The sequence below is a fragment of the Ischnura elegans genome, chromosome 3, assembly GCF_921293095.1.
Source record: "Ischnura elegans chromosome 3, ioIscEleg1.1, whole genome shotgun sequence".
NCBI lineage: Eukaryota > Metazoa > Arthropoda > Insecta > Odonata > Coenagrionidae > Ischnura > Ischnura elegans.
The window spans coordinates 9,944,044-9,970,479 of record NC_060248.1 but is presented as its reverse complement, the minus strand read 5'-3'; the positions used below and the strand labels follow the sequence as shown (position 1 = coordinate 9,970,479).

Here is a 26,436-nt window from a genome sequence, read left to right as displayed (position 1 = left end):
CTAATTTTTGATGATAGATGGTAATTAGCTAAAATTTTCATCAGGTCAGAAATAAATTTACACTAAAATATTAATGGACGGACAAAAATGGAACAATCAGATTCCCAAGTCTCAGATTACGCTCAAACTTTGCCACTACATATAGGATGCACGTCCACACACAAACACGCGTGCAGGCAGAAATTAGGTCCAATATGAATATCTCCTCATAAATTGAGAATCGAAAAATGGTCAGTGAGAGTAGAAATATTATTCAGATGAAAAATATTTTGCAATATATGTCATCTACCGGCTAAGAAATGCGAGCCTCCCATGACTCATTGCTCTGGCCTGTCTCTCCAACTTTGGACTTCTCTCTTCACTAAGGCCTCCACCCTTTAATTCCACCAAAAAATCCTCTTCTCCCTCACTCACTCACCCTACCCTAATGACATCTTGCAACTTTCGGAGAAAAAAACAAAGATAACTAATCAATAATCTCACTCTAGACCTTTTGTAGTAGGTACATAGTGAAAATTTTCCTGCAGTTACTTATTAAACATCACTTTTAAAGGTTGTAAAGTTTTTGTTGTCGGTGTTGTAATTACGAAAAAAACTCCACACTAAATCGTCATCTCCAGTACATATATGTTAAATATGTGGCATAGAATATATGATGCTTAATTAAAAGGAGCAGGATAACAAATGAAAATCTGAACATGAAAAATAACATTAACATATTTATTTTTAACATCAAGACTTGCAGCTTGGCTCTGAAATCCATGGATAATTCTGTACAAAAACATTTACAAATTATCTTAATTTTCACTTCAACTTAAAATCATACCATTCCTAGCGTATGTAGGATTGAGATAAACATGGAGCTATAGTATTGATGGGATACAGATGTCTCTCTAAGCTATGAGGAAAACCTTGGAATTTAATCCCAAATGTTACAATGGCTACTTAACTAAGAGGCCCAATGTCATCCAGATGCTTGGCCAAATTGGAGTCTATAATCATGTACAGTTCACGTTATTGGGTCTAGCCTCAATTCTATGAGGACTTTCATGGGGTCTTACCTACTTGGTACAAAAGTTTCAAAGTAATATTCTTTCAGTTTGAGGCTTTCACTTATAAATGCTTCTTACATTACATTGCACTCTTTAAAAAAACAATGCCAGTATGCTCAATCAATACCTTGTTGAAGAAGTTTGAAGTAGATGGTAAAATCATGATTTCCCTAAAAATTCACTATTGTGTATCTATAAGTGATATACAACAAATATTGCATGTACATGATATATGAGAAATATTTACAGAGAGATGTCACTGCAATATAAAGAAAGGCACATGAAAAAGTTGGATAAACACAGGCACAGCAACTGTGTGTGACGATGGAAGGAAAAGAATTCTACTTTTCAAAACATGAAAAAGATCCTTTGGAGTTGTCAAGTAGTACATTAAACACAGAGTATGTGTATACATATTATATGTTTATATATATATATATACATATATAGACACTACAAACTTCAATTTATCAAGATGAGTGCCTAAAAATGACCTCCAACTTTTAATAATGATTTGATATCAGTGTTACTTGGACCATAATGGATCATATATATTACAAAGAACCTCATTGAAAACCGAAGCATTCATGAACAATTTCACATGAATTTCTTCTTAAGAAAGGGTTTTCGGGTTAATTCTTTGAATAAAGATTGCAAAGTGATAAGATGTTTTTTTTAAATTCCAGATAATTGAATTAAAGTATCATTAAAGCCATTTTAAGCTAGATCTCAGTCAGCCATGGTTCAGATTTGCATGGATATACTTTCAACAAAAACAAAGCACCAGAGAAATGTTCCATAGAATGGAATCATCCAGATAACTAAAACCTCAATACGCTATAGGATCCATTCAAATAGAATATTCCCCCCTCAGCCCTTTCTATGAACAGCCAATTAAATTAACTGCACTGATTTTAAGAGCCTACTTTTTTTTCAAACCATTTCACATTTTTGTCCCTCAAAATATAGAACTAAAAAACCTATGTTGGTATGTATTTGGTATTTTGCACTATTCCTAAAATGGAATAGATATTTGTGCAAAGTACACTTAAATCACACTTGGAGAGCTATAAAATAAAGGTTCATATGGCAACATCATTACAGTTGTACTTCATGTAAATCATGCGTGGGAAGGTACCTGAAGATACAGCAGTCACCTCTGTCTTTCCCATGGAGACATAATGTCGAGGACTTGAATCCAGTCAAATGTGGAGGACAGCACATTTGAATTTGAACATCCACACACCCATGCTCTCAAAACAAACATGCACACAATGGGGTTGGCAATGAGATGGCGTTTAGGGAACAATTCTTAACACTCACCATCATTTCGAACTTAGACTCTCATGTTCAAAAGGTAACTTCTTCTATTAGATCAGACCTAAAATGATACACCCAGCATTAAATCTTACATTTTGTGCTTTTACATCCATTGTACTTGTGTTTTCTTCCAAATTGTTGACTGCAGAGTTATGATGTTAAATGTATCATTTTAACAACCGGCTGCATCCATATATGATGATGCATGATTCTTATGTACATGATATTAAATACAGGTGGTATAATAATATGTAGAGACTAGTGAAGATTTTGCAAAGTAAATATTGAAGAGAGAAAGAAATTAAAGAAAATCTCATGAAATAATTCAGATTTGGAGAAGTTGGCAATACTCCCATTCTGTTAGATACACATATAAGAGGCTTAGTTCAATGAAGTTGCCTATCTAAAAGCTGTCACTTATCTTTTGCAATAATGGTAAATACATCCTGATGCTCACCAGGCAAGTACACAACTTTACATGCATAGTAAAAATTATTTGCTTATGGTTTTAACTTCAATTTAAATATTTTATAGACAAGAGAATTCTTTACTTTTTACCTGAAATTCAATTTCATTAAAATATTAGGAATTACAGTGGGTTATATTCTATTTCCCAATTATGTGAGGCAAATATTCATATACATGTCAATTATATTTATCAGATTGGAATTTTTATGATAGGTATCTTCATTACCAACGATACATGCAATATATGAGTGAAATGTAAAGTTTTGAATGGTCCAACATACCATGCAATTATAAAATACGTATAAAGCCTTTGACTATTGATAATATGCCATTGTTTGTAGAGTAATCACAACCTGTCCCCCTGTGTCTATCCAACAACAAAAGGGTTAGTTAACATCATCCAAAAGAACACGAAACTTTAAACAGGAAAGCTTCCAAGTGAGGGAATGAAACAAGCGTTCTGGCACGTTGGGTCGTCCACTTTGAAAACATTCGTAAGATGCAGCAGCTCCGTTCAATTCAATGGAGAGAGATAGAGAGAGAGATATGGCGAGATTGAGAGAGAGAGAGAAAAAGATTGTGAGAGCATCACGTATGCACTAGATTCACACCTGCACTCACTCACTCACGCACACACAGAGAGCACTCACGCAACAATCCTGCTGCACAGAGTTTCCATGCGCAACCATTGCTCTAACACCAACATTGCCAACGGCACAATTTGTCCAAGCACTCAACAATCCTGACTCGGCAAAAACCTTCCCAAGCAGTAACAATGACAAGGTCCGTCAAAGTCTCCTGAGTAAACCCACCGAATCATCAGTGGGTGACAATCAACATGACATTATACAGCTGCTCAGAAAAAAACTCATTTGGTCACTGGGGCCCAAAGAACTTTGAAGCCACTCTCATGCAAATAAAGTCAGACAGGGGAAGCCTCAAACGGGCCACAGATTACAAAATTACATGATAACACTATGATCAGTTGACAGATTTTTCACACAGTCAGCCAACAGAAAAAGATATTGAGCCGAGATTAGTTGAGGAAATCATAAGGAAGCACTGAGAATTCACGAGTGATGGATTCAGGATGGAAGCACCGTCAGTGCTTCATTCCACACGTCTGCCTTCTTTGCACTCATCACGAAGGCTTGCCTTCACAGCCAACGGGAGAGTGGTCGCCAGGAACAACTAATCTGCGCGCGTCTGATGAACAAATGTAGATTGGCCCCTCTTCCCCTCCCACTAACCAATTATTTTTATTTCACTGCCCCACACAAAGCGAGGGCGCGTCGCAGGGCCTAGTCACCAAGCCCAAACTTCTTGAAGATAAGTTCCTTGCCCTTGGAGAGCAAATTGTCCATGGCACCCTCCCCAGGAGCAGTGGTTCCCCCTCCCCCCACCCCCGTCACCTCCGTGAGCTTCTGCATGAAGTTGGGTGCCGACGGGAAGCTCGGACCACTTGAGGTCTGCGCCGTTGCCCCTGCCTGCTCCTTACTGCCCCCAGGGATGGCAAAGTCAGGCACAACAGCCGGAATACCCTTGATGGGCTTGCGGCCCATCTGCCCATCACCCATCATCTGCTGCTGAGGTCCTTGGGGTCCCCCTTGCTGCTGGAAGGGCCCACCCTGCTGCTGGAACGGCCCACCCTGCTGCTGCTGGAAGGGCCCGCCTTGCTGCTGCTGGAATGGCCCACCTTGCTGCTGCTGGAATGGCCCACCTTGCTGCTGCTGGAAGGGCCCACCCTGCTGTTGTTGCTGCTGAGGAGGGCCTTGCTGGTAAGGCTGCTGCTGCGGAGGCCCCTGCTGCTGCTGTGGGCCACCCATGGGCTGCTGCTGCTGGGCGCCGTAAGGTCCCGTCTGCTGGTCCCCATCACCCCACGCCCCCCCCTCGGACCACTCGCCACCCTGCGGCCCACCACGTCCTGCTGCACCCCCCTGAGGCCATCCGCCACCCCCCCTACCACCTCTCCTGCTGTCGACCGCCACCCTGGGGTCTCCTCTCCCCCTCGGATCCTGTCGGCAACCAGAAGGACAAGAGTGCAGGGCATGAAGAGGGCAGGGCATTGGGAAGGGGCCCTTCAATCATCAACATCCCTCAAATGTATTAAGTCATAATCAGGTGCTACTTTCAATCCCGTCTCCAAGACAACTCCCAATCCAACTGGCAGCATAAACAATGTACGTATGGCAACTGTGCAAATCAAATTTCACATAACTCTTGCAGCCAAATTAACACACACCCAAGGGAGCATAATAAAAACACTACACACCATTGATATGCACCAGCTCATGTGAGTATTTGATGCAAACAATAACCTATTTTATTAAGTCTTTATTTTTTTCGGAATCCACATCTCTCATTGATCAATAAAAAATTTGTTTGCCAAAAAGAGGAAAGCTAATACTTTTATGTCAGCCTCACCGTAATTAAAGAATTAGAAAGATAAAAATTTTCAGTTACTGTAATGAATTTCTTTATAGACATATCCGTTAGTGTAAAATTACATGGCATTTTAGATGGGAAGGTTTCTCATCCCACAAATAGGTGCTCAAAATAATATTAAGAGTTAGAAAAAAGACTAGAATGTACTTCATTTTTTGTACATCTGACAATCCAAACATCTAATCAAAGTATGTAGTCCCATGCAGGGGTACTCTATATAAATACGTTATAAATAAATAAAATATTGCAGTGAGTCAATTGGCAAAAAATATACAATTGGGTTGTGTGCTGTGGCCAAAAAGAAAGTAGAATAAGAATATAAAAACATCCTATTTCATCTAGCCACAATAAATCTAATTTTGTGCTATTTTCCATAGTGTTGGGTAGACACACTTCATTTCATTTCCCTATGTTATCTAAAGAAAATGTCCCATCAATGATTTATCTTTTTCCAAATGAAACAAAAGAAAAAATTCACAAAGAATATGACTGTTAATCATTGCTACCAAATTATATTTAATTTCCCATGCAAAAAAAACTTACATTACATTACAGGTTTTTAGGAAAGTAAAAATTACATGCAGAAACGGTAAAAATTGAAAATTTATAGTGTATTAAAATATTTAGTAACACAAAAAATCTAAAAGCATTTTCCGTATTATAGAGACCATTCAATTAGTATTTATACAGAAGCAGTTTTCATTATCTTACATGAAGTGCTATGTTACTTCAGTATTATGTTGCAGATTAGCATTTACATCACTTCAAAAAGCTATTGCCTAAAGCAAGTGGTTGAGTTCTTTAAAATGTTCGTTAATACACCACTAATTCCAAATATTAAATTATAAATTAAAAAACTTCACTATTATTGGTGCTATACACCTTCCAAACATCAACTGCATATTAGAGTACTTGATTTGCAATGATATCACTAGCACCATTGATATATCTGAATTTCTGAAACTGAAAAATTCTTCAAAACATTGGCAATTTAGAACTCATCTAGTTTACTTGAATAACATTTTAAAGAGCAGTATATAAAATACTGGATGCTCGTTTCACTACAGCTATTGGTCACATTGGGTTTGATGGATGGAAGGGAGGAAGTCCTCCTCCGACACCGCCCCTCCCCACCACATCAATCACCTACATCCTCACCAGCAAACAAATACTATTAACGATTGAGCATCATCACACACGTGCCCAACCATGACAAGGTGAAACACTGGCTAATCAAAGTTTACCCCAAACGGCAATGAAATCCCAACCTCACTCACCCTCTAATGGCAAAACATTTGCTCTGATGTCCCGCAACCGATGCAGTTGAGTTCATACAAACTACCACCGACAAATGCATAGCAGTAAGATCTACAACTTCTATTAATAGCTCAAATAAATTCAAATATAATTAGAGCAAATGGGGCCATTTGAATCCAAATTGTGGTAAGATTACACCATCATTGATATCCTCCTTTCATTAATAGGACACACCCTGTGCACACTTGACCCCCAAAGAAAATAGGCCTTAGTCCACTTTTAATGTGAATTGGGGAATTGGGGAGCCCAGCACACAGGTAATTGTGAAAAGCAAAAAAATTCACTCACTAAACTTTCACACCAGCAGCATTGCATTTTGGGATTGACTTCATCAGAGGGAATCGAGGAGTTAGCATTTGAAACAAAAAATATTTTTATGCAAAATATTATCTCCAAATATGTATATCAATATGCAGCAGATACTTATTGATTCACACTTTCCAAGAGCTCTAAGCAACCATCAAAGATCTGCTGCTTTTTGCCACAGTATTATTATTTGTTCAAATAATTGGCCTAATCTTTGCTGCACCAAGAAATGGCAATATTTTTCAAGGCATAGCCATGGTTATGAAGAACTTCCTCACAAGTGTCTACCATCATTGCCCACTGAACGACAAATAGTTCTATTTAGAACTAACACTTTAAAAATGCTAAGTAAGTACAATGAAACTGGTGAGCACAGATCCCCAAACAAATGTGTTTAACTACGAAGCTTAAGTTTTGGATATACTTGCTCCTAATGTATTTCTCTGAATTCCATCACAAAAGCTCAACTTTCCAGCTACACTTAAATTTCTACAACCATCTTCCTTAGATTCTGCAAACCAAGAAGTGCAGAGAGGTTCACAATGGGTTTTGAAAGAATGCTTTGTAAGACAGAGGGAGAGAGGCCTGAAAGAAACCAAAGATTTTACACAGAGTGCAATCACAGCCAATGCAAGAAGAAGCAAGCACACTCAAAGCAGGGCTAATTCAAGAGTACTACATATCACACCAGTGGCAAAGCTGAAGGAATCTAAGAGCCGATAGAAATAATGTGTGTGCTAAGTGAGGACAAGAGCAAAACAATGTTTGAATAACTGCAATATAATTTATTGGACTTAAAATTTCATCCTATTCCCACCAGCAACACTTGATTATAAGTTTGGAATTAACCTCTCCACCATTGCCTCACTCTCTATTTTTTCATTAATAGAGCACACCTGATTCCCAAAGAAAATAGGCTGATAACTTTGGCCGTAGTCCACTTTAAATGTGAATTGGGGAAGGGAGCCCAGCGCACAGATAATTGTGATAGGCACAAAATTCCACTCACTCGACTCTGTCTCCATCACCATCATTTTTTGGGAATTACTTCATCAATTTAGGGGAATCCAGAGATTACCATTTGAAACAACAAATACTTCGATTAACTCAAGATTCAATCTCTAGTTGCTCTTTTTACCGGGCCATTCCCTCATTTGGAAGTGTTGATCGCAGCCACACTCCCAAACCTCCAACAAACTACAAAACGACGTGCTGCATGAAAATTTAGGTTGCACGTCAAGCGAGCCTGCTTTCTCAGAAATATAAAATGCACGATTCAGCTGAGTTCATTTCATGGCTGTTTCACTGAAATCACTTTGACCATTCTCAGTCTCTCAGATTATGCTCATGCTTTGCCACTGCAGTGTATAAAGGTTATGCACACACACACAAGCAGAATTTGCGGCAAAATGTTACAAAAAGGTAGAAAAGAAGGAGAGAGGAGAGAGAAAAGAGAGAGAGACACCAAAGGCCGTGCCAATCCCACTTACCTGTCGGTCAGCTCTACTATCTATATGTGTGGGTAGGCAGGCATCTAGCAGAGAGAGATCAGGAGGAAGACATTAGTTGTTTTATGATGGCAGGATATAGGAAACATAAGTCCCAGCCCTCAAAGCGGACTGGTCTCTTTCTGGTTGGAATCATAGAGGAATGAATGCATCAGAGCCTCTGACAGAGACTGTACGTGTTGCTGAATAGTAATGCCATTTGCCAAAGTTCCTAAGATATTTCCCGATCGCAAGCAGGCTCTTCAAATAATCACTTCATCAATGACAACTTACCACTCTAGGTGTTATTGATGATATGACTTTGATCAAAATCAACTCATCAAAAAACCAAGAATAGGAGTTGTAACTGGTAATGAGATTTCCACCAAAATCATGTCATCTACCACAACCTAAGCACTGGAGTTGCCAATAATGACATGACTTCGATTCACTAAGGCATCTGCTTACATAATGAAGACAACATCTTTGGTGCTTTGGAAATGGCATAAGAGGCTATTTGTGTGAGTACCTAGTCATGCATCATGATGCTCTTTGTTACAGTAGTGTCCATACTTATTGTTCAACCAAAACTACAGCAGTTCCTAACATGTGATTCCCAAAAATAAAACTCTTTGGGACCGATACCTCTTTCGTGACCATGAATTTACATACTAAAATGTTTTAACTTTGTGCTTCAAGTGGAATGCCTCCCAAATAAATACGGATACTCAAAAATCATTTTTGTGTTGCCACATTACAAATAGGGCACATTTGCTCACGGGCCAATTATACGCCTGTTATCCTTTTGAAATTAATTTCATTATCATCATCATCATCATCATTAATCTCTCAAAAGGCTATTAAAATCTGTCAGGTATGAGACAATGAAAAAAAAGTTAATTCATAGTTAGTTCATTTAATTTCACAAACCACATAATAAAATAACTAAACTTAAGCATAACATTTTACTAACAAATTGACATTTTAAATCAACAGAAATCAAATATTTTTATGCATCTCACATATACAAATGAATGAATGAATATGGACTTTGAATCCTGGCAAAAATGTTTTATTCGTCCCCACAATTATGCATTAAGGAAGAAGGAAATGCTTTCATGGAGATTTTATGCCTAAGAAGAGTTATTGCAAGGAATTTTGCAAACAAGTTTCTTGTATAATAAATTAATTAGATCAGACTATAGCAAAATAAGTTGATTTAAAACAACTGTCAAAGTGAAAATTCATTGATTTAAGAGCAGGAAAATAAAATCACAATGCTCAAGAGACATGTGCCAAATGAAGTGATATGAAAACAATGAAGGTAATTTGTATCTGTGAGTGGTATTGATGTAAAAACATTTAAAAGTCACAAACACACATGTCAATTTGCTCATTTTTCTAATCATGTTCTTCTCAAAAGATAGGTGACTGAATACTATGCCCTGCCATCAGCCACAATGCACACTTAACATCACCATGTACATCAAAGGTGAAAGCAGCACAGATAAAAACATCCAAAGGGAAAAGAAAGCTTTGACACAGAGTCAGATATTGATTTATGTGGATGTTTTGTGGAAGTAGGCTGTGTTTGGAGGAGTAGCTTTCATTCATTATTGACAATCATCAACAGTAACAACATCCATAAGACGTTTATCCAGGCTGACTCTAATTTCCCAAGTGAATGAAAGCATTTCCAAACAACTTCTCCCCTTAGGAATGGAAGTGCTGAATTAGTATGTCATATCACAGGATGTAAAAAGGTCAGGTGTGGTACATTATTTCATTGTTTGCAATATTTTTTGCTGGTCAGTGGTTAACATTCACTTCCCATGTCTTTTGTTCACCCAATCCTTTCCTTCAGCCCACCCTTACAATTATGGTTCAATGTATGAGTGTTTCTCCACATGTGTCACTTAGTACATGATAAAGAAAAAAAATGCCACATTAAACGCACACGAAACATTCAAACACATTGAGAGCCCTAACTCGAGGACTCTTGCCATAGCAATCAAAGGAAAATATAAGAAACATAAAATTAGTGAGTTCAAGAACAGCAGATGCAGTGAAATGGAGGGATAGATAGCACGTAGATAGATAGATAGGAAAAAAATTCATATGTATATATATTTTTTTTAATAATAACTCAAGAGACACCAAAAATTTCCACACCAACTCTACAAAAAAGGAGTAGGGAATCTTTCAGACAGCAGGATACGTGAATGGGGGAGGGGGGGAAGTGGTCAGGGGATGAGGAGTTGTCGACACGGACGGACACACACACACGACCCATGACCTGACCTTTTCATCACCCCGATTGAGATCTTCTGGTTCGATCACACATCGTTTCCTTACTGGCTTCTCAAGACACAACCCCAGTCAGTAATTTGTGGCTCTGTTAAGAGATGCCCGCATTCCCTGCTTGCAGACCCACTCATGTCTCAAATCTTTGAAAAGAGCCTCTGCAACATCACTGACCACCCTTACGCTTGTACGCACTAAAAAGACTACATCAGAATACGAATCCAAGATCTATATAAAAACGAGGCCTCTATTGTATAAGAAAAAAAGCAAACCACAGCTTAATGTCACATAGCAACACTAAACCTTCTACTTGTTATAAGTAAAGGAAAAACTATAGGCTTAGTATTACGTCATAAATTCATATGGATAAGAAATACGTTATACAATAATAAGCATGAAGAGATACCAGCTAACTACAAAAAACGAACCACAAACTGGATAAATGCACTACTTCACTAACATGTATTAAAAACATCACAAATTATTACTGAAAATAGAAATTAAAGCTATGAAGGCTACATAAGTACACTGCCCTGCGTACGTTAGTCATGGAAACAGAAATGATGGCTGATGAGAGTGTTAACATTGTTGTCTAAAAAAAATTGCAGCTCATGGTTACATTACATTTCAAAAACATGATTTTTCTAATGAAATGGCTTCAATATTACAATAAATAAAAATGTACAATCTGGAACTGTTTCCCCTAAACCTAAACTATAGCCTATGCTTACTTTCTACGGATGAAAGAAGAGTACTTTTCTGAGTTTATCTTAACAGTATAAGCCTACTCTAAAAAACAAAACACTCCATAATAAATACTAAAATTATTACAAAGAGGACTGACCAAAACTAATTTCACTAACAATAAATATATATGTAGTTGTATCACATGAATAGCATTAGTGTATTGACTTATTCTAAAGTCGTTATAGACACAAATAAGAAGCATTAAGGAAGGCCAGAAATTGTTGAAAAAATTTTTATTTAAGGTAATGAATATGAATTAATTAAATTTAATCTATTCCATGACTCTATGATTGCTTACAATATTACAAGCAAATTATAAAGCTAATTCTCTTTTTATTTGATAACATGATTTATATCTACCAAAACTTTAAAGCCTACTCATAAAGGGAGTTGGAAAGTAGAATTAGCATTACAAACTATGTTATTAACCACAAATTACAATCCTATAATAAACAAATCTATGCATAGTGAAAGTATTAGATTTTAAAGCTAGTTTAAGCATACGAACACAAATTCATGCGAGTAATGCAGAATCTAACTGCAATTTTACTGTTTGGCTTACAATCTAAACTCAATTGGATCCATATTTATTCCCACCTTAATGCAACAATGTCTTTGAAATATAATTAACATCATATAATAAAGCAATTACTCACTGAAAGAATAATTATAGGCAACAAGAAGTTAGAAATATTATGTATTAATTGTTAACTTTAGGTCAATATGACTCATCTCTGATTTAATTTTTCAACCAGTCTCTTGAGATGCCAAAGATTGTTGATTGCATTGAGGGATCATAAAGTTAAATTGTTTGCAGCTAAGGGAGCCCTTGACTCCTCAGGCCCTGAATTTGATTCCACAATGCGGCGGGAAAGTGACAATAGTAGGAGCAGAGGCAATCTCGCTCTCTTGCCTCCCCTACTGCCCTCTCTCGTCCGCCCCATCAGCAAGGATGGGGCATTACGCACTCACTCACTCACGCAGCCACACACACACCCCTCTCATACCTACCTTTCCTGCGGTCCCTAGGGTCCACCATTCTCATTCCGTCCCTAGGAGGTGGAGGGGGGCCCCTCGCTCCTGGTCCATGACCCCTACTCCTGGTCCTGTCATAATTCCCCCCCATCTCACCCCCTCGCCCCTCCCGACGGCGACTCTCATTGTAATCCGGCTGCCCCACTCCCCCTGCCCCCCCTGGCCCACCCTGAGGCCCTGGGGCCTCAGTGAGGAAGTTGGAAGGCACCAGCCCCCTCACCCCATCTAGCTCCCCCATATAGAACCCATCGTCATCCATCTCGCCATACACGTAGATTGTGTTCCCAGTTTTAAAAGAGAGCTCAACCTGTTGGGAAATTGTACACACGTGTAAATGTCAATGATTAGTCACTCTCACTTTTTTTGGCAGATTTGGTTCGAAGTTTTTCCCCAAAGATTGCTAGATAAATGCACCAAAGTCATGCCATCATACCTTATAGGAAAGCATATCATGGTAGCTGGAAATACCTATGAAACTAAAACTACCAAATGCTTAGCAAAATTTACTTCCACATTGAGTAAAATAAAAAGTGTTGGCAGAGAGAGAGAGAGCATACAAACACTTTATGAGAGCAAGGGAACATTGATTCAATGAGCGAGGGAAACATAGCATATATTGTTGATTAATTCTAAAAGAAGCCACATAAACATAATGGAGAAATACTAGAAGTCAATGAAGCAAAATTTTGGTGTGAATAATTGGAGGTGTAACAATAATTGGCTTGAGGAGTCACTTGCAAAAGGTATTTGGGACCGTGATGATTTTCTCACAATAACACTATACCCATTGGCTTGGCTGATACAGTGGTAACTGCTCAGAATCAATTAAATGCTGTGGGCAAAGACACGCATACTTTGGGTCACAGGCGTAGCAGCAACAACACTTAAACTGGACTTATCCCACTCAGTAGCGGCCTCTGAAGTGGTTGAAGTGCACGATTAACTATCTTCTGTATTTTACCCTCCACCTCCTCACCCTCAGGGTTAATTAAATAACAGCCATGTTTGGTAATTTCAGCCTGCTATGGCAACATACAGCCTTTTGACAGCAAGACTCAAACTTCTAAGCACAATATCCTGAACCCAATGTCTTAGGAAGATGATGATTTTATTAATGTAGTGACATGGTCGGAAATTTTGGGAAGAAAGTTACCCAAAAAGCCACTAATATTTCGAAAAAAAACTCAACATTTCCAAGTTACTCCATACATATATATATTGGTAAAATTCAGATAACAAGTACAAATAGGACCTCAGAAATGCAAGTTTATACTTTCGTGAGTGGTCAGAAGGACTGTTACAGAAGACTCGGCGATAATAGTTATTAATGTAATATTAAAAAGCAGTTGGTAGCCTTGAAAATCGCTCAGCCTAGCATGCTTTTTCCCCTACTAACCCCTCTTTCACCATACCAGAAAATGAAATGGAGCCCTACACATTCATAAGAAACTTGAAAGTTACTGATTGACAGAGTACTGCACTTCCAAATTCTGCAAAATTACAGGGACATTGACATAGATGTGAAAAATATTAATAGAAGAATATTCGCAATTATGTCATGATAAATACTGTCATTTATTCTCTCAAAATACTAGAAAATTGGCACTTCCCTTGACGATTTGGTACTGACCTCACCCTCATACTAATTAAGTTCAATAGCAATTACTGGCAATGACACAAAAATCATCATTGATTTCAAGTGCGGAAAATTTCTCACAACCAGAGATAAATGACACTTATCCCTTTCCCATAGCCCACAAGAAAAATCCCCCTTCTTCATCGTCTCTTAGGAGCAGGTCCCACCCTTTCATTTTGGTGCAAAACGACTTCCATGTAAAGAATTTTGCCAAGTGAGAAATAGTCAAAACCTTTTGCAAATACTCAACTGTACATTTTGATACTTTCAAATAATTAGTCAGCGAATGAAAGAATGGTTTCCATACTCACGTCAGAATTGCCATTTCCACGGGAGGGGCGGCTCCTTTCACATTATTACAATTACAAAGTGACAATTTGAAAGAGAGGAGCGCAATACAGGCACGCCCGCTGCGTGCGCAAGAGAGCTAACGCATGGGAACCAACCTCGGCATCGACATTTGGTGACAGCTCCTGAGGGTCATAGTCATAGAGGGCCACCATCTTCTTGACCGGCATGTTGGCATACGTGTCCCCCCACCGGTCTCCGCGCCCGTGCGCCTGTCCCCGAGCACCATGCCCAGCCTCTGCATTCTGTGTCGTTGGAGGAAGTCATTGTTTAGGAGACACAATGTTGATAGGTTTTTGAGCTCCTAAGGTTTTTCATGCCATTTTACACAACTAAAATCTTTTTGTTAAATGCATTACGGTTCTGCCTAATGATTGGCCGTCCAATGTTTCACTATATTTTGAAGCTTCATCGGGGCTTATTATTTATTGAAAAAATGGATTTCTTAATTTTTTTCCTTAATTACATGAAATTATAACCTGGAAAGGTATGCTACCTCAGTGTTTATTTTATTCCCAAGAAGAATGCCCACATATAAACCAAACAACTTTTGAAATATGCTCAAAAATCATATAAATGACATTCCCAACCAATCTAATAATAAGCTAACGAAATTCTTGAAAAAAATTAATAAAAAACATCAGCAAACAAATTCTTCAAATTTGAGCAACAACAATCAATATTTTAAGTCTCGAAAATGGCTTTAGGGCCACCACAGAATGCCATTCCATGGGCGTACCCAGCGGAGGCAGGGGAGCAACCCCTTGAAGCGAAAATAAATTTAGTTCAAAGCAAGAGTTATGAACAAATTTTCCTCTTGAAGAAAAGTGATATTAGTATAAGAATTGGAACTAAAATAAAAATCATTAATTTTTCAAGCAAATAATTATAAAAACTAATAAATCGCTGTCATAATAATTACTTAAAATTTTGGTTTCATTAAGCTTTTCTGTGCAAAAAAGTTACAACTTGAACGACCACGGCTAGTTTTACCCCTTCCCCTAGTTTTTGATTCTGGTTACGCCCATGTGCCATTCAATTGTGTAAACAGTTAGTTCCATAAAATACGACCTTTTATAGGATTCTAATTATGGCCTTTTAATGACTTATGAGAACTTTAATTAATTTTGAGAATTCAATGAGAATTATGACATTTGAGAATGATCACTTCTGAGACTAGGTATGTCGCGTGCAATGCCTTGAAATTCACCAACCTCTTGCACTTCCACCACCATGTTGTACGGCACATAGCCCCTTCGCCCACGGCACTCCCCCCAATAGAATCCATCCGCATCTTTCTCTCCATACACCTGAGATCATAAAAAAAAAAAACAAATTATAAACCCTTTATACGAAATGCAAAATCACTAGAATTTACAGGAATTACCCATTCTATAAGCCATCAATTTTTTAAAAATTTTCAATTGTAAAAGGTGAAAAAGGTAAAAATTGTAAAAGGTGTTCAACATTATAAAACAGTAAATCTTTTAATTTTTCCATAAATCCAGGGAGATTCACAGTACCTTTAATATTAGCGGGTAAATTATTTTTAAAATTTGCATCGTGTATATGAGGGCATAAAAATTTATCACTAATCTCCAAAAGCATTCCAAACTGAGGACAAAATCCTGGGATGAAAAATTCAAGGGAAAGGTTCACAGAGCAACAGGTTGAAAAAATAAAGATCTGTTTCTCCAAATTTCTAAAACAGGGAACAATCTGCACTTTGAGTAAGGTCACTTCCAAAATTTCACATAACCTTCAGCTTAAAGCTTGAAAGTGATCGAACTGGAGCAAATGGACGTAATTCGGTTCTCCAATAACCTCTACAATGAGAGGAAATCACAGTGAAAAAATTACTTCAAAAATAAAGATTAAAAATCATTGAGAAGATCAATGGTTTTTATTTGACGTGAGATAGGGAATCTAAGATTTCACTGAACCCTAAGGATTGGTCAGTTTCGATCTTTCGGTTCTCGGATTCCTCTAGGCTTAAAAGGGGAATCCGGACAAAAGATAAAAAGAATCAGTACCGACATATTTTGCACACAACCCAATTTGAAAACCTTTCTTGAGCACAAACTATATAACATACCTTAAACTGAGTGATGATACAGAGTGAATCATTAGTGTGATATCTTGGTATATATATTTCAGGTCGTTATTTCATACCACAATAATAAAAATTGTTGGTAGATTTCGAAAATCAACCACTCAAAATGAAACACTAGACTTAGACTTAAGAACTAGACTAAGAACAGATGCCTGATCTGGACAGAACAGGCATCTGTTCTTAATTTGTTTTGATCAGAACAGATCTGAACTGGAATCTTAATCAACAAAAAATAGAACCATGGAGATGACCCATTCATAATTGAATCCAAACAAATTCATGGATAAGAGATTTGACTCATGACCATCACGGTTGGTACAAGAAGAAATAAAGTGAATGCTTCAGCAGAAAAATATTTCCAAAGTAAGCATTCATAGTTTTCAAAGCATTATTTATATTCCAAGATGAATAGGGGTTAATTAAGCGTATTAGTACCAATTAAGTTCATTAGTTCCTAATTTTTTTTTTTGAATTTGAGAGATGACTCGTAAAGTATGAAATATACATGGTGGATTGTGATCAAAATAAAGGAATAGTTGCCACAGTAAAAAATACATCGCTTACAAAAAATAATTTAAAAAAATTAAAATCTTAAATGTTTAATAAATAAGATACAATCATATATTTTTAGGTATCATTAATTTGATAATGCTTTGAAGATAAAAGCCACTGCTTATAAAGTTAAAAAGGCACCTTCTGATAAGTCATTTATGGCTTAGTAGGACCATAATGTCTTAACACATTATGGTCCGCACACATGTTTTTACGTGTTTCCGCCGCCAGCGCTTATGTGCCGATCACGCGTTTTTACGTTTTCATGCAGTGCAGTCTCCTGCTGACCTCTACGGATTTTTTTGGAACTATGTATTTCGACCTAGTTCTGGTTTGTGCGTCTTCAGGTAGCTTTACTGTTTGTTTTTGTGAAAGTTTTTTTTATTGACGTCTTTTTTATCGACGTTATAATAGTTTGAACATATATTGAGGCCTATGGCATATAATATGACCGGCCCCAATGGCTAGTCTAGTTTAAAGGGTGCCGGACCAAGAGGTGTTAAGATCAAATCGGCTTAATATGCTATAATGATGATTGTTTTACAAGTGAGTTAAAAAAGTTCCCATCACAATTCCAGATCTGCTGATGAAATGTGGAAAAATGTAAAATAAATAGATAATTTATTTATTGCTTAGTGCTCTTCAGAGGAGTGACCCCCTTGTGTCTGGAGGGGGAGTTGCCTATGAGGCACAGTACTTGGCTTCTGATCAAAGCATCCTGGGTTCAATTCTTAGGTGAGGCCTTCAGACACCTCCAAAGAAAATAAGAGGTGACTAAAGCAAGGGCACTCAAGGGCAATTTTGTTTGTTGTTATGGTGGGGAAAATTCATTACGTATTTTCCACAGTACCTTGGTGGTATGCAACCCCTTTCAGCAATAGTGTGTCTGAGATCTAATATGCCTAGACAAGTGACTTTTAGTTAATCACCAATTATTTATAAAGATTGTTTGTTAAAATGTTGAAAACTCTCATTGGAGAGTAATCTTTCAGATTACATTATTTTATCTTTTCAACTAGAGAAATTATGGGGGTAGAATGGGAAGTCGCCCTCAGAATTGCAGGAAATGCCACATCATCCATCAATGAGGGTACTAACCTACGGATTTCACATGTGACTTGAACCAACCTTTGTGTTAACAAACCTTGATTGAGTCCCCTTCAGAGAATGGCAGCTCCTCCTCACACGCATCTGGGTTCGGAGACATGGTAGTGGGGTCATAGTCAAAGAGGGCCGCAAACCAGCGAACCCTCTTGCCCCCCTCCCTTGTGCCCCCAGGGGGTGGCTGGGGCCCCCCACTTGGCCCGTAGTGTTGCTGAGGGCCTTGCTGCCCCGGGGGCAATGGCTGACCAGGCCCCACAGCCCCTCGGCCACGCCCCACACCCCCATAGTCAGCCCCTGGAGGTGGCCCACCCCCTCGGAACGCTCCCGTGGCGGGACCTCCTCGCTCCCGGCCATCTGGCGCGTGGTGGTGCCTCTGATGCCGTTGGTCATAGTATGGGTCGTGCATGTCCCTGTGCCAACAGAGGCCGGATACATCAGCAGATAGACAGAGAGGTCGTCACAAACCCTTTCCATCAATTCCCAAGTAGGGGCTGGCCAGTTGGAAGACTTAGGAATCTTAAATTAATCATGGGAAGCTTTTCACATCAACGTAGTAACCTATGAAAGGTGTTGCGTATGTTTTTAATAACATGGGGTGTATCTTTTTAGCACTCAGTTGGTTGAGCTCATTTAGCAAGGGTTTTGTTTTCGAAGTCACTAACATAACAGGATGTGAGATGGAAGACTCTCTCTTTGACTGGAATGGAAGATGGGCATTTAATGATATGTGCTCGTGCAATCACATTTAAGAGGAATATAGTAATCATCATTCCAACTTCTGCAGGGAATTATTCACCGCTGGCATTTGGTATAAAAAAGGAAATTAGTGAAAAAAATTTCTGTTCCCAGTTGAAAGTGTTGAGCTGGGTATCAAAGGTAATTTGAAAATTCTCTGGAGTCTAACTTGAAACTTGAAGACATTATTTCACCCATTTCCCTATTTATGATTTGTATCAGTACAGTACAGTGACCTATGGTCGATGGTGGCATTCATGGTAACAATTAGCATGAAACATAGGTAAATTACCAGAAACATTAGAGTACAGATTTTGAATAAGCAAGAAATTTCCTTAGCTTACAGCATTTCCATCATTTTTCTCAGTAATTTCCACCCATGTTACAAAATCTAAAACCATTATACATTAATGTCTTGGGATGATTATTAACATGGGTATGAAAAAAGTTTATTTGCCTCCCGACAAGACATCAAGACAGCTAAGGAACAACTCCATACAATTTTAATGCAATGTGTCCGGCAGTTTGCACTTACAAGGGGCCCAAAAATAACCAGATGGATATCTCTGCACCTGCCACTCTTTTTTTTTTTGGGCTTCACCCACTAGATGGATGTCATTTCATCATTTCTGAGTCAATATGTGAAACGGCATGGCTGACAGTGTAACAAGCCCCTGTGACAGTTTACATTCAAAACGCCTTTTAACCACCTCGATTTTTTAAATGGCTGATATTTAAGAACAGCATGCAGTGTTAAAATTTTTTTCTCTGATTTGCAAAAATTATTCGGACATGGTTAATATGTCTTCTACAACTTAAAAATAACATACCTTAAAAGAACTCAAGTGCGCGAGTGGTATTCGCAATTCAAATATGGCAACATGTCCATCGAAGACATTCAACTAATCAACATTCCAGGTCCAGAACTGATAAAAACGTGGAAAAAAACTCTTGCCCTTATGTACGAAGATAAGAGGTATACCATTGATGAACTCGCTAAATAATCAAGTATTTCATTGAGTTCATTGCAGCAAATTTCAGCTGAAGATTAGCAAATAGGACCAATCGCCAAGAAATTCATCCCCTGCTTGCTGACAAGTCATGATCAAAAAGCAGCATGTGTTGCCATTTGCCGCAACTTCAATTTCTGGTAAACCGTATGACACCACTGCCTCACTCACCTACTCCTACCTACTCACTAGATCTCGCAACCTGTGATTTCCTTTCGGTCCCCCACACGAAAATGGTGATGAAAGGGAAATGTTTGGGTCAAATTACAGAGGTTAAAAGAAAATTGAAGGCGGCGCTGCAAGGCACTAGAAACAACTACATAGTACCAAAGGTGTTTCACACAGTGGAAAAAGCATTTTAACCAATTTATCAGTGTAAATGGAGAGTACTTCAAAGATGAATGATGTTTGTAACACAAAAAATTAAATTTTGATTTTTTTTTAATTGTGTCCGGTTATTTTTGGAACCCCCCTCATATTTAATTAACTTGTTAGGCAGAGGAAATGCCACAGCAAGAGTAAGCACCTCAAAGGCCACCAGATGCCACTGTGGAAAGTTAGACCTGTGTCCATTCATAACTGATTTCTTCTATTTTTGCCAATGAAATACATTTTTTCCCATTCTATCCATAATGGTGCTTTGAGAAGGTTTAGAAAAATGAGATATTTGACATTTTTGTTTTCATCTTACCTAACTAGATATCCTTATGAACTTATGGTCCTCTAAATACTTTTATGGTCAGACAAATATGTACTTATCTGCATATGGACCTCCAAGTGCCCACGAAAAATCACTTTTTTTGCCTCGCTGGTTACTTCGGGTGCTTAGCAGGATGCCTGACAGTGGTTTGACTGAGTCAAGAAAGGCATCAGAAAGCATGAACTGAAGCATGGTATAGAATGAGAAAATTCTCCCTCAACTTTTTTAACTTCCAGTTATTTTGAACCCCTCTATGAATTATGCACTCAATTTTTTTATCTTTCCCTAATGAAAGCAATTCCTCTGTGGAATTTTTGACTGAAAATTTATAATAATGCACAAATAGTGCGAAAAATCCACAGAGGAAAAATCATTCCCCTTGACCGGGATTCGAACCCGGATCCCTCGATTTCAGGCTGAGTGCTTTAGCCAGTTAATCTACCGAGGCGTCATTCTCCCCTGTGGAAATTTGTGGACTATACCGGACAAGGAGATGGAGGGATCTGGGTTCGCATCCCGGTCAAGGCGAATGATTTTTCCTCTGTGGATTTTTTGCACTATTTGTGCATTGTGGGTGACTCCGTAAAAGTTATCACCGTGGCTAGTCCCGGTATTCTTAAAATGCCCAGCATAATGGGACTCAGGAGCTAAAGATTTTTTTTCACTCTCATTCACATTCATTCTTTTCATTATTCACTCTCCTCACCCTCCCCTTATATGGTATGAGGATTTAGGAGCATGGAGATACTTTCAATTCGCAAAATTGCACGGATTCTTCATTGGAAAAACTGCATCAAATTTTATGCTTGCCCTACCAAATGCAAAATTTTCCTTAGTGCTACTAAAAACAGTAGAGCGTACACTATAGGCAAGTGCCAACTGCCATCTGGTGGTTGATTTTGCCCACAGTGACTGTGAGGTTGACAGAAATTCCCGCATGTGTCCAGTCCTTATCTTCAAACATGATGGATATTTTATTTTATACATGCATGGTGTAGTGTACTTATGAAAGAGTGGATCGTTAACCCTATCAAGACAGTGGAGTTTTCTCCTAAGCATGTCTGCTGCACTGAGCCCCAAGACTCTTCAGTCCCCTCTGTGCAGAGCATTTCTGCAGATTTGTTAATAAGGGTCAAGCAGATAATCACACACTCTCAGCTCCAACATTTTTCGACCCTTCCTAGCAGGTACTCCACATTATCTCGGACTCCGAGGACTCGGACTCTCTCCTTTCTGGATTTATGACCCTGCCTGCAGCATTGATTTGTTTATATGTATTAGCTACTTGGATATTGTTGCTTGCAAGTACATTGCAGACTTTGAATTGAGATTTTTGGTTTTTTATGTGTATTGACAAATTTTGAACGAAGCTCTACCATGAATATTAATGAATTTAATTCATCAATAATTTCCATGTTGATGTGTGTACCGAATCGAGATAATAGCAAATATTTGTAGTAGAATATCTTTTAAGATTGTAAACGCCACTCATAAGATTTCAAATTCAATTCTTAGTTAATATTTTTTTAAAAAGGAACAAATATTTATCTTGCAAAATGTCTGAATAAACAATGGTATGACCGAGGTCCCTTACTGCAAAGATGGGCAATATAAGACGAGGGTTCTGGGTGCCTGCTCCTGGATTTCAAAGGTAGGGTCTAAGCCCCACTGTGTTGGGTCCTGAAACCAAGACTTTGCTAACCCACGACCATCATAAAAGGAGCAGAGCTAGGAGACAGATATTTTTGGCCTTTGTTTGCCTCCAATAGAAATTTTCGGCTTTTGTCTCCCACGTCAAGAAAATTACTGCCAAATATTTCCGACGTTGGTAGCAAAAGGATTAACTTGCCTGGGTCCTTGAGGGCCAGCCATGCCTTGCTGAGGGCGTGGAGGTCCTTGCCTTGCATCCATATGGCTGCGGGGCATGCGCTCATTGTAGTGGACACCCCTCATGCCGGGAGCACCACGCCTCGCTGCGTCATAGTCATCCTCACTGAAATTGCCCTCACTGGCCGAGTCTTTGGTTATTTCTGAAATATAGTAACATGGGGAGAGACAAAATGCTTACTCCCAGACATTAGGTTGAGGAGTACGACCAATCTCGAAAGACTACCGCAAATCAATCAGAAATAGTACTGGATACATGTTTACAGGTACAACAAGTTGGTTCAAAGTTCTTGGCAGATAAGAGCTGAAGAATTTTTAAGAATGACAGATAAAAGAAAGCAAGATCTGGACCATGCCCCCTTCATGAAATAATTGATCCCATAATCACATCACAAAAATGAATAAAAATCATCAAAACCATAACTAATTGATTTACGATTCCAAGTATTCAGATCAAGGCGAAATTATGGATAGATAGACTCTAAAAACATTCATGGGAAAAAAATTAACTCAAATGAAAGAATATTTTACTATCAATTCAAACTACTAAAGAGTATTCTCCCATGAAATTTACTTGAAATAACTTTTAACAGTCACCAGCTTATCTAGGAAATGGAACATTATTCATTCATTGCATATTTCAAATTCTGATATGTATGTATGTAATTCAATAAGAGTTTTCTGTTTCCACATTTTATATATCAGCTCAAGTCTCTCAAATTCCAAGCAAACAACAAAAACAAAAATATGATTAATAGAAATTGGAAGATATTATTGAGACTGAATAGTCAATGGTTAACTATGCCAGAAAGACTGAGCAAGTTTACAGACAATTAGAACAGTTAGTCACATTAATTACCACCAATAGCTTCTACATTCAGTAAATGCAGCATCAACATGGAAAAAGGTAACAGTCAAGCACTTCCACTATGTTTAATGGACAATAGTTTTGGAATGGGTTAGAAGGATAGAGGTAAGTACTACAAATCACACTTCAGATTTTTGGTATATGTATTTTTAAACAAAATACACTTCCAGTTTGACAAATTTCAATCAAGAAACACTACATAATACAAAACAGAGTTACAGATGTGAAGGGGATCACCAAATGTGCAGGGGTTACAAAGATAATGAGTAAATTATTGCAGCATAAAAAATCAGCATAACCATAGCCTAAATGCGGATAACTCAAAGGCCTAATGTATACAAGAAAATAATGTAATATGCAACACCATTTAGCACCAAATTCCAATGTCATGCATTATTCAAAAAATAAAACTACTAGAAACACTACATATGTTGAAGGCCAGCATGTAGCCAAATTTTCTCTTCTATGTTCATCAATGTTCACTGACCTACCCATGTAACCTAAGTCATTACCTATGCGTTCCTTGCAACATGCAAGAGTAGTTGAAAAATTCATCTCTAATGCTCTACAATGCTATTTGGATCTTCAGTGGACTAACACCTGAATTAGAAAGCAGTGATCATCACAAGTCAGCATTAGCAAGTTAAGTACTTATACTTCACAGATTCTATTAAATTCCTTCATTTTTCTAACATGGAAAAGGTCACTGAAATATCCACATATAATTTCCCCAAGTACTGTCACAAAATTTATCAGTAATGACATCCATACTTTCAGGCATTTACTTGGGAAATTCAAAATTTGAACATATAGATAAAACTTACGCCCTAACATGTAACTATGTAAAATTAATTCCTGAGGTTCTACAATATGTCATTTGAATAGAGTAAAAGTTCACAAAAGAATAAAGGCACCAAATACTTGCCATAGAAATAACAAAAAACCTCCAGTTGAAAATACACAAAGAATACACCTGAAACATTGAATTACACACTGCAGACCATAGCACTTCCATAATTCCATGTGTGTGCTGTTTATCTTATAATGAAAGCAAAGAACTTTGTCATTAGAATGGGCAAATATGGAGTATTATAACTCATTTCAGGAATGATAATACACAAGAATACTGCAAACAATCAGCCAAGATGCAGGGGCAGGTGCTGAATGAAACAGCAGTACATTTGAGCCAATATTTATTTCTATGCAATGCCTGTTCGACACTGGGTGGATTGGGTGATTATTAGTGTTTTTGAAATGATATGATGATCTGGATCTACGAATGCTACAGCACATGATTCGTTATGAATATTACTGTCAAACTATTTAGCTTGTAGTGATATTGTGGGAAACTTAGTAACTTTTTGGACTGTATTTGATCCTGAAACATAATATACAAACGGATTTATAACCATATCTACACCATGACTAGCATGCCGATTTTAAGATTGAGTCATCATTTGACTAAGAGTGAAAATATGCAAATTCCTACACGTGAGATGTGCAAAAAGTTATCGACACAATATACAATATAGGCAACCTTTATCTACTGGGCCTTTCACTGACACAAGGATAACAAACTCAGCTCGTTAGGCCAGAAACATTGTTGCTATATAACTTACCCGAATGCTGAAATCCCTTATTAACTGTGAAGAAAATGATGAATAAAAATAATTGTTGGAAAGTAAACTTTTTAACTGTACATTTAAGTATTCATCCTATGAGGTAAAGGAAGACATTAAGGAATTGGGATAAAGGAACAAGAAAGGCAGTTAAAACAGAACCACCTGAACTATTTGATCAAACAAAATACACCTTTTATCTTCATTTATAACTTCATTAATACCTATAGTATCGGAATGTTGATAGAATAAATGCATATTTTACCCAACATGGCAAGATGAAAAATTCTAAAAATAAGCAGGTTATTTATTCAAGTAGGAACTGAACATTCATTTTTCTGAACCTAAATAAAAGAAAAGCATCTTAAAGGAAAAAACTGCTTTCATGGCCCACCTGAAAGCTGAGAAAAGATAAGGCCATTAAGAACTAAGCTTCTAATGGAGTTTTTTTAGAAATAGAGATGTAAGAATGACTAAAATAATGATAAAAATAAATATGACAGCATGCAAAGAGCATTAGTCCATAATATGTTCGTCACGAGGAAATCATGAAGGCAGAGACAAAGCACATGTAAAAGTGACAAAGAGACAATTATAATATGCCTTAATGTATAAGGTGCGCAAAAATTTGGCCGATAAAAGTTCACGTAACTTATTCTATTTCATTCAGTACTATCACTATCATTAGCTTACTGACATAGAATTTTGTATTTGCTGAAACAATTACCCACACTGGAAAGGGCATCAAAATATTTTTTTTATGAAAAACTTGTGTGACAGTAGTATAAACTGTTACCCAGCAAGCATGTAGGGGTAAACATGGCTATCTCAATAAACCTGAGGAGTGTCTATGACCTAAATTCAACTCTTAAATTTCATAAAAAAATGCAATCTATGGTAACGCAACATTGATTAAAAAGTGGTCAGTGTAGAGAATAGCTTCTCAAGCAGAGAACGTTTAACATCGCAAGTGAGCTATGCAAAAGCCTCAGTATCATAGTTATGAGAGGAGGGTTGTACATATTACAGTGGAACCTCGTTAAAGCGAGTACGGGCTATAGCGACACCCCCGATATAACGAGAGATAGCCGATGCACCGTCAATTGACCCTATAATAAGAGTGTTAAAAAATTCGTTTTTACGAGACCCTTTCGGTGTTGGCTCTCGCCATAGCGAGGGTTTCACCGCCGGAAGACTATCATGAAGACTCCTTTACCTCTGTAATTGCTAGCGATCTATTAGAAATGAAGTTAATGGAGTGCTCAGTCTCAAATTTATGTGGTAAACTGTCGTTCGATAAATATTATGATTGACGAAACAATGCTTTGCATGATTTTTATTCGGTGCGGCGCTTATAAATTGTTTGAATAGTTAGTCGTTATT

General features: G+C 37.8%; 1 protein-coding gene across 4 annotated transcripts in view; it reads right to left on the bottom strand.

Annotated features, from left to right (window-relative positions):
• Positions 1-699: 699 nt before the first annotated feature.
• The window catches only part of LOC124155432, a 342,127-nt gene continuing 316,390 nt past the window's right edge, over positions 700-26,436 (bottom strand). For all 4 annotated transcript variants that reach the window (XM_046529237.1, XM_046529238.1, XM_046529240.1 and 1 more), the window contains 8 exons: positions 25,054-25,077; positions 22,529-22,709; positions 18,275-18,644; positions 15,680-15,775; positions 14,564-14,710; positions 12,458-12,788; positions 8,399-8,442; positions 700-4,855 (listed from right to left, as the gene is read on the bottom strand). In XM_046529237.1, the coding sequence (XP_046385193.1) occupies positions 4,142-4,855; positions 8,399-8,442; positions 12,458-12,788; positions 14,564-14,710; positions 15,680-15,775; positions 18,275-18,644; positions 22,529-22,709; positions 25,054-25,077 (1,907 nt within the window). In that variant the 3' untranslated portion in view covers positions 700-4,141. The remainder of the gene's footprint in view (positions 4,856-8,398; positions 8,443-12,457; positions 12,789-14,563; positions 14,711-15,679; positions 15,776-18,274; positions 18,645-22,528; positions 22,710-25,053; positions 25,078-26,436) is intronic.